The 11866-nt window shown below is 38.1% G+C and overlaps 1 protein-coding gene across 4 annotated transcripts in view; it reads left to right on the plus strand.

The window, feature by feature from the left end:
- The window catches only part of il1rapl2 (interleukin 1 receptor accessory protein-like 2), a 373161-nt gene that overhangs the window by 338936 nt on the left and 22359 nt on the right, over positions 1-11866 (plus strand). For all 4 annotated transcript variants that reach the window (XR_010915419.1, XM_067518983.1, XM_067518984.1 and 1 more), the window contains 2 exons: positions 1414-1546; positions 9363-9508. Coding sequence is in view for 3 of the 4 variants with exons in the window: in XM_067518983.1 (XP_067375084.1) it covers positions 1414-1546; positions 9363-9508 (279 nt within the window). In the remaining variant the exon portion in view is untranslated. The remainder of the gene's footprint in view (positions 1-1413; positions 1547-9362; positions 9509-11866) is intronic.

Raw genomic sequence — 11866 nt, forward strand, 5'->3', positions numbered from 1 at the left:
CCTTCTGCCTACTCCATTTTTTCCATCAATCAGGATGAACGATGTGATGAAACCACACATAAACAAAATAAATAATAATAATAATAATCTGAAATTTTCATATCGAAACGCTTTCATTTTCAAGCCAGTGGAAGGTTTTACCTTTGCTGCTCTAATTTGGCTCTATTTTGAAAAAGGTAAATTCAGATGATGCATTTACACAGGGCACAAGCTGCACACAACCACCTGCGTAATGGTGTCAGTATCAGGAAGTGCTTAAAAATGTAAATGCGATCAGCTTTCGAGTGCTTGTCTGGCAACAAGCACAGAGATATACAAACAATTTAGCATTTGGTATTGGTTCTTGACTCTGCTGATAGAGCTATCATTATGATAATACCGAGGTCTATCATAATTATCTGCTAATTGACTGCCTAACGAGGTAGCACTCATTAGAATGCTCATTAATACTCCATCACTATTGATAGCTGTAATCACAGAGTGGTGCTTTCAAGGTCTTACAGGAGGGTGAGTGAGAGCACATGTGGATACAGTGTGTTGTTAGGTATTTTTTGAACAATAATGTGCAACCAACTGTTATTTATGCACAAACAACCCACCCCAATTTGCACCTGGCCTGACTCAGGTCATCTGGTTCAGATGACAGGTCAGAGACATGATATATAAGATAAACAGGAAAAACCCGAGTGAAAAAAGTGGCCACAATCTAAGCCAACATCACATCACTGTCCTCCACAGTATAGGCTATCAGATATAGAAACCTTTTGTAATTTTAAATTAACAAATTAGTTTTACAGAGAACCGTGTTTTAACGTTTCAGCTACATCCAGAAAAAAACACAAAACTCTATTTTTGTAAGTTGTTTTTTCAGTTTTTCATCTCTGCTGTCAGAAAACTTTAGTCCTCTCTGTCTCAAGGACCCACCTATTCTGTTGAAGTGTGTCGGGCCATGTGGCGGTCGAACGTCTGGGCTCACAGGAAACTATTCTTTAAAGGCTGCTACAAAATTAAAGATTGGATAAAATATTAGATTTGTAAAAAGCCTGCCACTAATATTAACACACCCAGTAAGTTACATGACATACTGCCTAAGGCTCCATACAAAGGCAGAATTTATTTATGTATTTCTTTTTTATTTGCAACATGAAAAAAATCTCGATGGGATTGAGAACTGGGGTTTTCTTACTTCTCAAACACAAGGTGGAAGTTCCAGTTTCACTCCTCATAAAACATCCAATATTTGCTTTGGCAATTTGACTGACACTAGTTCATGAGGGGGACATTAGGCCTTCTACTACACCTACAAGCATCATTCAGCCGATACAGCAGTCATGTTTTAGTGAGAATGGAGAAAGCTTTGCTGCCCATCTGCTGTTGGTCTGTATTTTGACCGAGTTGTGTTGTGTGTTGCAGGAATGCCTCTCAGTCTAGACTGCAAGGCCTTTTTCGGCTACAGCGGAGAAAACAGAAGGCCCATCATCTATTGGATGAAGGGGGACAAGTTTGTTGAAGAACTAGCAGGACACATCAAAGAAAGCGAAGTCAGGTAACTATAACACCTGGACTAAATATTAATTCACTCGCTCTCCGTACAGTGCACCAGATCACTGTCTGGTAGAGAGGAAAATTAGAGTGCACTGAATATATAGTGTGTTAGAAACCAACCACATTTGCTAAATACTGTACATGTGTTTGTAATGCAAGACGGTATCAATTGCCCCCTCTCACGTTTACGGGTTTTCTATTCTGTTAATTAATTTCTGAAAAGGCTCCACTTCAGCTGCACTCCCCACACTGGCAGCATTTCATTTTGCTCCCTCATGATTTATGATTCATTGAGGGCTCTTTGACAGATTTCTTCTCAACTTTCATAAAAAAAATTCTGAATAATTATAATAAAGTTAAATTGGATTTATTTGCCCCCCTGTTGGGACCAATTACAGTGGGCTCTATTGGGGAAAGCTTACTTGTCTGCGGGGCATCGGATTCGGAAATTACTCACAATTGAATGCACACACATTCACGCACAAGTAATGTCTGTGCACACCGTCATGGTATGAGACTTGGAAATGGTACCTAAGAAAATGGATATAAGTATTCATAAAAAAACAGTTTCATTTAATTAATTTACAGTTAAATACTATAGGAATAAGAATGCTAATAAGTATCTAGTTTGCTTTCTTCATTGGACAATACACAGGGATAATCTAGACCAATCAGCCTTGGAGCCAGTGCTCGTCCCACTCTTCGTACAATATTACATACTACATTACATATTTAGTATCAACCCTTAACCTAACTGTGATGACTTTGTGCGTAGTCAACGCTGCTATGTTTGCACAATGTTAATCAATGTGTTTTTCACTGTATTTGGGTGAGAAATAGTGTGAAGGCTAGTTGCCATTTTGGTGTCATTGTAAGCGCTAGTATCCACCATTTTGCTGTTTGCCACCAAAAGGGAGCAATTTCAACAGACGCCTGCCTTCTTATGCGGGGCTGCTATTTCAAGGGCTGCTTCTTAGACCCAAAAAGCCAGTAGGTGGTGTTAGGTGGCTCATATTTGCAGTATACACTTTTTGTTTGTAATTTTATTTGTTGAAACCAAACACAGTCACAATGAACCTGCTCTCATTACTATGCCCTTTTCAAACAAGTATTGAAGAAGTACATGCATCTAAGCAAAAGTGAAAAGTCCACTAGTCTGCTCCAGTGCTGCAGTCAGTTAATGAAATATTTAATCTATGCACTGACTTAGCCACTGCAGGTGCAAAATCAGCAAGCAGCACTATTACTGTGTACTGTGGGTTTACAGTACAGCATCTACTGTATGTGGCAGCATTATGCATTAAAGATGAACTCTGGTTAGAACACTCGGGGTCATAGCTCTCTTTATCAATTGTACAGGTTATGACAGCCATGTATTTACTCGACTAAAAGTGATTAAACAAGTCAACAGCTTAGCTCCTTAAGCCAATACTGTATTCAAAGGGAAAACTCAAAATTACTGTGAATTAATAAAACGGTGCATTTAAAAAAAAAACAAGACCTTTCGAACGTAAGCTGTGCTGGATGTTCACAAGTGACAGATTTGGTTTTAAATTTTCTGTTGACCTCTTTCTCCAAAATAAATGTAAGTAACCTTAGTATTGTTCAACCTGTATGATCCTAATACCCCATGATTGTTTTTAGTTACCCTTTATTTTATTGTTAAATAGGTGGAAATTAGAGATTGTACTTGGTAATTTAAAAATGTAGGTAAATACAGAGAAACTACAGCTGAAATAGTTAAAAAATAAATAAATAAATACATTTTTACTAGTCAACTCAACTCAAATAACTAATGTGGTACATCCTGTTAAAACAAAACATGTAATTTCAGTTAAGAGTGTGGTTTTTACACTTGTACTACCATTAATACATCCACACAATACATTACTTTAGTTTTTTATAAACAAAATATTTTAAATCAATTAAATCCAACTTAAAAGGTAAACTACAAAGGCAACCATCGAAGCCATATAATGTCACCAATGACATCGTCAGTACAAGTAAATGTAACACAATAAACAGAAGAAACCCTGGTTGGCTCATACTGCAGTAAATAAAGATGGTTTCATATATTTTGTCACATTAGAATTAGCTTAATAACAAAAACACTCTCCCCACTATGACTATTTATTGACTATGACTATACATTGACTATTTGAAGTTTAATATGGTAGATAAATTACGTCTTTGACATTTCTGACACTGAATAAATAATTTCTATACACACTATTAGCCTATGCATATCCAGTTTATTTTATATATTTATATTTTATATAGTTTATAAGGTTTTTTTAATTTGAGTTTAAAACCCATTTAAGTAATTTCCCAAATGTGCCACCTTATTACATTTGGGTTGATCGCATTGATAAGAGAATAATCTAATACAGCTGATATAGTAAGATGCTGGTAACGCCATGGAAACAGACAGAATAATCTTACTAATTAAATTACAAAAACATTTTTAAGAATGTGTCCAGTGTGTAGGACGTACAGAGACACAGTTTGTTAGGGGTTTGTTACTAAACTTAATACTTTATCAATGAGTGTAGCCGGGACAATTAACTATGGAACGGAAAGAAATTCACTGGAACATACTATTCTATTTTTTTAGCACATAAATAAACTTGTACTGTTGCCAAGATAAACCTCAAACAACTACAATTGTAACTTCACTAATGAGTAATACAATACTTTCCTTAGACGTATACAAATTACTTTTACTAACCTAAACTGGTCACAACATTTTTCCATGTACTTACCAAGCACATGCTAGCAAACCGCAAAAGACAGGGTCCACATTATAACACAGGATAGTAGGCAGCAAATAACAATTTACTGGTTTGCAAGAATAATCATTGATAGAGGTTTTATTACTATCATACTCCTTTCTAACAGCCTCTTGTCACCTGTTAAGCACAACTGGCAGCTGTGTTACTTTTTAAAATCACAGTCTGTCTACTTGGTTGGGATAACTAGTGTTTCAAAAATGCACTGACGGGTAGAAATCTTAAAAATAAAAATAAAAAGTGTAGTGGATTGACCACCTACAATGGCTAAACTGTCAGTTCCATGGCTGCATCCTTCTGGGTCACCATAGCTTCCATTTAATCCTAATACAACATCATGTAAACATGATGCATGATGCAAACATTTCAGTCTTGTTTTCGTGGGACTTAAACCGCTGGAAGTAACTGCTCTGACTTGAAAGTGGTAAAGGCCACTAGAAAAACAATTTTAAGTAAACCCTGAACAAAATGTTCTGCGAGTAGCTGACACATTTATGTCATCAGCTCTGCTCACTAATAGTAATGTGAATGTTTATTCCTCCCTAAAGGGAAATCTTTCGCATCCCCTGCCCTCACACACTCACTGCAAAGAGATCAAAGGTCAGTGTCAGCTTCCACAGCGGCAACTCTGAAGGTGGCAGAGTTTACTTCAGCAGAAGTGTTGTTTGCTGACCTGGACTTAAACCCAGGTTCTTCACTTGAGGGATGGTCTCTGTAACTGCTCAGGAACTTATTGACCTCCGAAAATGTTCACTCCCGGGGAAGTAGTGTTGGAGATAAAGAGAGCAGGAGCCGGCTTGAGTGCGAGTGTTTAAACTTGAAACTAATCATGCCCCATGGTATTAAATTAACCTTTGCTTGATGAGTTCTCAATCTTTCAGTCCAGTCCTCTGGCCACTTCTGATCCAATCTCACTGCTATTGCAAATTCAACAATCACACTACAGCAGACAGACTCCTGCTGCGATGCACATTAATCTATCCACGTTTAGTCCCCTCCACCCATCCTGCTGCAGCACCGGACTACAGAGTGTGTGGCCCTGTGTCTGTTTGCATACGCTCCGATACTCGTGGCCTTCATGATAATGTGGACACCAGTAATTACCAAGGCTTGTTCACCTGCAGTATGTGAGAAACGTATGGATACTTTCAGCCCATCATAAAAAGCAACCTGCAGAGAATGACCAACTGTGGGAAAGAAAGTTCCTCCACACTCCACATGTTCTTTAGAAAATATAGATACAGTACCACCAACAAAAGTATAGGCATTATCGTCAGACTTACTGCAGTTGTTGGTGCAGCTTTCCACTTTACCATATTTCTGCAACTCAGCTTTGAGAGTTCATGGTTCGTTCATTGGCAATGAATTCATAATTACAATATTTCCACTTGGGCCAGGGTTTGCTTCTTATTATCATTATAAGGCAGCACTGTCCTATATGCCTAGTGGTGTGGAGCAGCTTCTTAACCTGCTTAAAATTCACATCAGCTGTTCAATCCAACTGCAGTTTAAGCCATTTGAATTTGATGAGGTATTTTTCAGATATGTATGACTGGAAACCATTAGTTGCTAATGTCTCCTCTTTTTCAAGTTTGTAAAAATGACATTAGCTTTCATTAGGACATTTTAGTAACAACCAGAAGTATAGTATTACAATAAAAACTTTTTAAGATACGTATTTGCAAGACATTTGTAAGTGTATTGGGATTAGAGTGAATTGGTTACAGTAAGTTAGTGAGCAGGCAAACATTTTTAGAAATACTAAAGTTTACTTATAATCTTCTGATAATTTTCAATAGATCCTGTCCGAGCCAACTGAGCCACACTCTTAACACTAGGTTACACCCGTTTTCATTATAATTAACAGTCTCACAACAAGCCAATGCCATCAAATCAGTATAGAGCTAAATATCCTCACCTGAAATGAACCCTCAACAAATGCACTATTCCAGTTTTAAATGAAATTACAGTTATTACAATTTGTTGGTAGCTAAAAGTTCAGTAGTTAACAATATGCTTGGGGCTGAGAGAAAGGATGGAGATGTCAAAGAATACTGACAAATTTACTATTATGTAATAATATGTGTAATATGTGGACTAATACTTTTTCAGGTTACAAAATGTAAGTGCTCAGATTCTGCCAACATAGAACCAGACATCCAGGTTTCTACGTGACAAAGAGTAGAGTACGGCAGACTGTTCCGGGAGCTTTATATGGACGATGGTCACCTCATGGCTTATTTAAACAGGAGTCTGGGACAGTCTGCTGTCACCAGGTGTCTTAAGATTGAAGATGAGAGTTTTCTGCGCTTTTTGTGAGTTTAACTTTTTTTTTAAATGGGAACATGATGGAATGGAGAAATGTTCAGCACTCAGCAAGCAAAATGCTTCTCATTCAGAACAATTATGAAACGCTGCCCCAAGGCTGGTAAAATACCTTGTCTGGTTAAGGGCTGAGGACTTTCACCACCAGCTTTGGAAGCATACTAATATGTAAAATTAAGTTTGGAAGTAATGAAGGCATGTGGCAGGTTTTTTTTCTTTCCAAAAGGAGGAATGTGAAATTTCATTGTCAAAGAACTTTTGAAACTCATTGAGGTAAATGTGCATGGTGTTTGCGAGGGGGCAGACACACCATGATGATCATATCAAATTTTAAATACAAAAAGTTGGCGTGCATCCGTTATTTACTGAATAGAAGTGGAAGTGCAAAGCGTGAGAGTGAAAGATGACTTGGCCTAAATGGACACCTTTGGCACTTGTGCTGTTCTACATGTGCAATTGCTAATTTTAATAAACTGGTATCCAACTGTCAGATTTGACAGTCAAGGACAGCATAATTTATACTGTGAGAAGTTTCCATGAGTGGGCCAGAATGCTGTGGTTGATAGTGTCCCTAGTTAAATGGCTGAGTCTATAATCACATTAGCAGGACATGGGGAGATCTCACTTAGAGTTAAGTGTTATATAGAAACAATCAAAGAGCAGAAAAAAAATCATTATTCACTACCCAGGTATAATTTAGTGAGAGCGAAGGAGTGTGTTTAATAGCAGACATCAGAACTGCATGGGATTTATAGATTGGAGACAGAGATGGGGGGAGGTGGGAGGACAGAGAATAAAAGCTACTGGAGGGTGGGTGAGTAAGAGAGAGAGAATGATGTGTTTTGAATTGAGGTTTTTGGCAAGTCCCTCCTTTTAACAGTGACCTGATGTTCTGCTCTGATAGACATCATAGTGACATGCGCATTCAAAACTAATGACACACAGATGAGGACAACAGGAACCGGGCATGACACCCAGGTACAACAGTAGTCCCAGTCACTGGGTGGACTGTATATTTTTTTTCATTTTTGCATGACGCCACCATAATAAGAATTCTGTTATTACAATTTCTTTTTTTCTTTCTTGTTTCTCGGATGCTTAAGGGGTAGAGGAAATTACCAATATTGAGTGTTAATAACCAGCTCGTGAGTATAATTTTTCTCAAAGTTCACCCATGCTAAAAGTGAATGTGAAATTCCTTTGTATGCAAGCACTCGAAAAAAAGAACCACTTTCCCGACTCCCGTCTGGTTCAACCCTGGTGTGTTTTAGAATCTTGCTATTAATGACGATTGTAGGTCAAAGCTGACTAGACCAGCGCTTATTATAAAGAGAATGAATATTCAAACATTTTATGGACTGTCAGATCTGTTTTCTGACGACAATGCTGATTCTGCACAGGCAATGCCTATTAAAACCCTGCTGTCTGCTGGTTTGTCTCGCATCCTGCACCATGTTGTGAAAATCAAACACTGTACTCTGATTACAATTTAATCCTAAAATGTAATGGTGATGGCAAACATAAGACAATGGTGGCATTTCCCGTTTGACTCTGACATTTGACTTTGACAACAAGCTCCTACGTTCAAGCTGTGATTACTCGAGTATGAGAAGCTGACAATGAGATCCCTTTACAAGACATTGGCTATAAAATAATCTTCCCCACCGAACCATCCGATTTTTTCCAAAGCTGAAGAGCTGACGAGTAACTAGTGTTAACACAGTACAACTTCAAAAGTTGAGCATTGTATTTTGGAACTCTTTGGTTATGTGGGTTTAGAGGGTTTGTTTAAAAAAAAAAAAAAAGGTTTCATTCAGGACTAACAAATGCGCTTTGTGGGAACAGGTGTAGCCACACTGGATGCTATATACTGTATGTATCGTTTAGGGTAATGTAGTGCTGCTCTTTAGTGGGTTTGGGTAAATTTATCAGAGGTTACTTTGATGAATTAGTGCACATTCCCAAAGCCAGCTCTTGTGTAAAAGTAAAACATACTGCTTTCATAAATCTTGCAAATGTTTTGGTTGTCCACTTAACTGATGTGCATCCAAAATAACTACTAATGTTCTCCACTATTACGGCCACATTGAACTGAATGGGGAAAAATGTACCAACCCGTGAAGCTGCTAGACCATCTGTGCAGACTGCTCCGAATCTGCCACTTTAGCACAGTTAGCCCGGTCACAGGTATCATTGGTTATGTCTGAATCTGACCTGAAATTAGTCTTAAAGGTACATGTCATGACCCAAACATCAGCGATCTCCTCCTCCTCCTCCTCCTCCTCCTCGCAGGCTTTTAGTGGAGTATGACCTCACCACAAACCAAGAGGCATTTTCAGCTCCTGCAAATGTTTTCTACACATACTTCCTTCTTTCTGTATCCTCATTTTTCATCTGCTCTCTCCTGTGTGCCACACTGCTCTCATTTCTTCTCTCATCCAATGTCCTCTCATCTCCTTCTACTCTTCTTCCCTCTCCGCTGCCTCCTCTTGCTTACAGGGATTTCAGTAGAGTAACTTGGGAGCCATGGAGTCTCATCTTTGTCTAGGATTGAAATGTTTACTTCTCTTTTCTCTTCCCCTTTTCTTCATCCTTCTTATAGTTTTGAGGAACCATCCTCCACCCCATTCAGTAAAAAAGAAGAAAAAAATGTTTTAAAGAAAAAAATATTGTTCTTGTTACCTGTGTCCTTTGTTTGTCCAGGATCTTGAGGGAGCATTTAGGGGAGAAGGAGGTGCAGCTTTCCTTAACATTTGATGCTGTGGAAGAGACAGACCTGGCCAACTACACCTGTTACGTGGAGAACCATATAGGGAGGCGCAGTGGGAGTGCTATTCTGCAAAAGAAAGGTACAGTTCTCCCTTTTTCTCTTTTCCCTCTTAATTTGCTGGGTTTTTTTTTTTTTCTCAATTAGTGAGGAAGAATCAAACAAGGGCAACAAATTCCGAGAAATTCAACTCATTATGTTGCTCTTCTTAAAACAATATGCAGGTAGTACGAATAAAGTTTCAACAATGTGACTAACGAGAAAAATAACAATATTATAAAATGAATAACGATCAATCGTGTAATTTAATGGGAGCAACCAGCAGAATGTTTGCTTGTCCAAATGTTTTGCGCCTAAGTAGAATAAAATATCTGCTCTCGTCTGTAAGTAAAGAGAAGGAAATCGCATATTCTTTTGTAAAGACCAAAATTATTTGAATAAGGCTGATCATGTTTTTGGGTTATTTGCCCTCTCTTATCATATCATAGCATATGAAAGATCAAGTAAAACTGTAATTATTTATTTTATACATGTCCAACTATTTAGAAAATTAACTTTGGCCATTTTTCTGACAGTTGCACAAAGAACATTATACTGCATGAGCCAGAGCCGGGGGGGGGGGGGGGGGGGGGGGGGGGGGCGGGGCAGGATGTTTAGCTAAGTTTGTAATAAGAGAAGCCCTAGTGTTACAATTAGCGTAAAATAATTCACAGATAATTGCAAGTAGTGGACCTCTGGATTCAAACCTTACACTGAGCACATATTTACCCTGGCTTGAATGTAAAACCATAGTTTTCTAAGCCATGTTCCATTTCCCTTTATGATTTGTTAACAAGAAATATCTCCAGCTCAGACTTTGATACTTTATTTTATAAGCCAGTAAATATTTGTAGATGCAAACATGAGAGTACATATTTGTTACAGCATCATCAATAAATACGTGAGGTGTAAAAGCTCATCCCAAGGCCTAATTTTAGACATTTGTCTAGCTGCTCCTAAATGGCTAAATGACTAAAGAAAGTAGTGTTATGTGTATGTTGTGTTATGTGAGACCCAACTCAAGATGTCACAGGACTGGACTCAGTCTGATTGGCAATTGATCTCAAGTAAAAGTGATGAAAAAACAAAACAAAACACCACAACGATGCTGAGCACCACAGATGGAGACAAAATAAAAACAGGATCTCATAGTTACCGCTTTAAATATGCAGCTGAAAAATGCATGAGGGCACAGCTCCCTTTGTAAAACATTTGCAGCAGTCCTGCAGTATCTTGCTTTCCATCTGATGAGCAGAGAGAACAGGCCTGTTTGAGTCAGGGGCCGTGACCCAGAGAAAGAGAGAGAAAACCTAGAGAGATGATAAAAACAGAATAGCAAACCAGCACTGGAGGAGAAATTGCCTCTGTTACCTCGAATCTAAGTAAAAAAGAGTGCCGCACGAATGCCCACTATATAAAATAAGTGTGTGTAATGCAGAAAAGCAGGGAAGAGGGGAACTGGAGAAATGTGGAAAGAGATAAACAGGCACAGAAATAGTAGAAGACAGAAAATGGAGAACAAGGGAGAAATAATAGATGCAGGCCAAGAACTAAAAAAGATGGCGAAGGTGAGGGGTGTATAAGAGAATCGGGAGAGACGAAGTGAAGAGAGAAAAACAGAGAGAGTTCTAAAAACAGGTCTTTTTCTTTCCGCATCTGACTCCTGCTGAACGCCTTAGGTGTCAAATCTATCTTACTATACTTAACTAGTACCCAAGGGACTCACACACACACACACACACACACACACACACACACAGAATCACACAGACAAACATCACCAGAGGGGGTCAGGATGAGAATTGCAGGGTCGTCATTACTTAACACTGTCATTACCTGGATGAATGCAGGACACTTTCTGTTTGTTTGTGCTTGTGTGTATGTGTGTGTTTTCTCGTTGGTGTAAGCTTTGTACTGTAGCAGTAGGCAGCATCTTTTCTACACGTGTAGAATGATAGAACCCACAACATCAGGATTATGGCAATGAAGACTCTCCATGTATGTGTTTACAAACATCTAATAAATGAAACAATAAATAAGAAAAACATTTAAATCAATGTCTTTTCTATCAACTATTTAATTAACTAATTCTTACAGCTGTCTTGACATCTTTTTGCCAGAATAAGTTTATCTAATCAATACGCACCCTTAAGTTTATTTCAAGCACATTCTCTTCTTTGCCGGACTGCTAGTCGTCTAAGACAGAGACGGCTGAAGCTTGGAACTACAACCCCAATTCCAAAAAGATTTGGGAATTTTGAATTTGAATTAAACTGTATTTCGAAAAAAAAAATAATGCAAAGTGTCCAAAAAAGGATCAAAAACAAATAAATACACACAAAAAAGAATGCAATAAACCATATTTTATTCATTATAGAACATAAACAAAATATCAGATGTT

Source organism: Channa argus, chromosome 10 (assembly GCF_033026475.1).
Source record: "Channa argus isolate prfri chromosome 10, Channa argus male v1.0, whole genome shotgun sequence".
In the NCBI taxonomy this organism is placed as follows: Eukaryota; Metazoa; Chordata; class Actinopteri; order Anabantiformes; family Channidae; genus Channa; species Channa argus.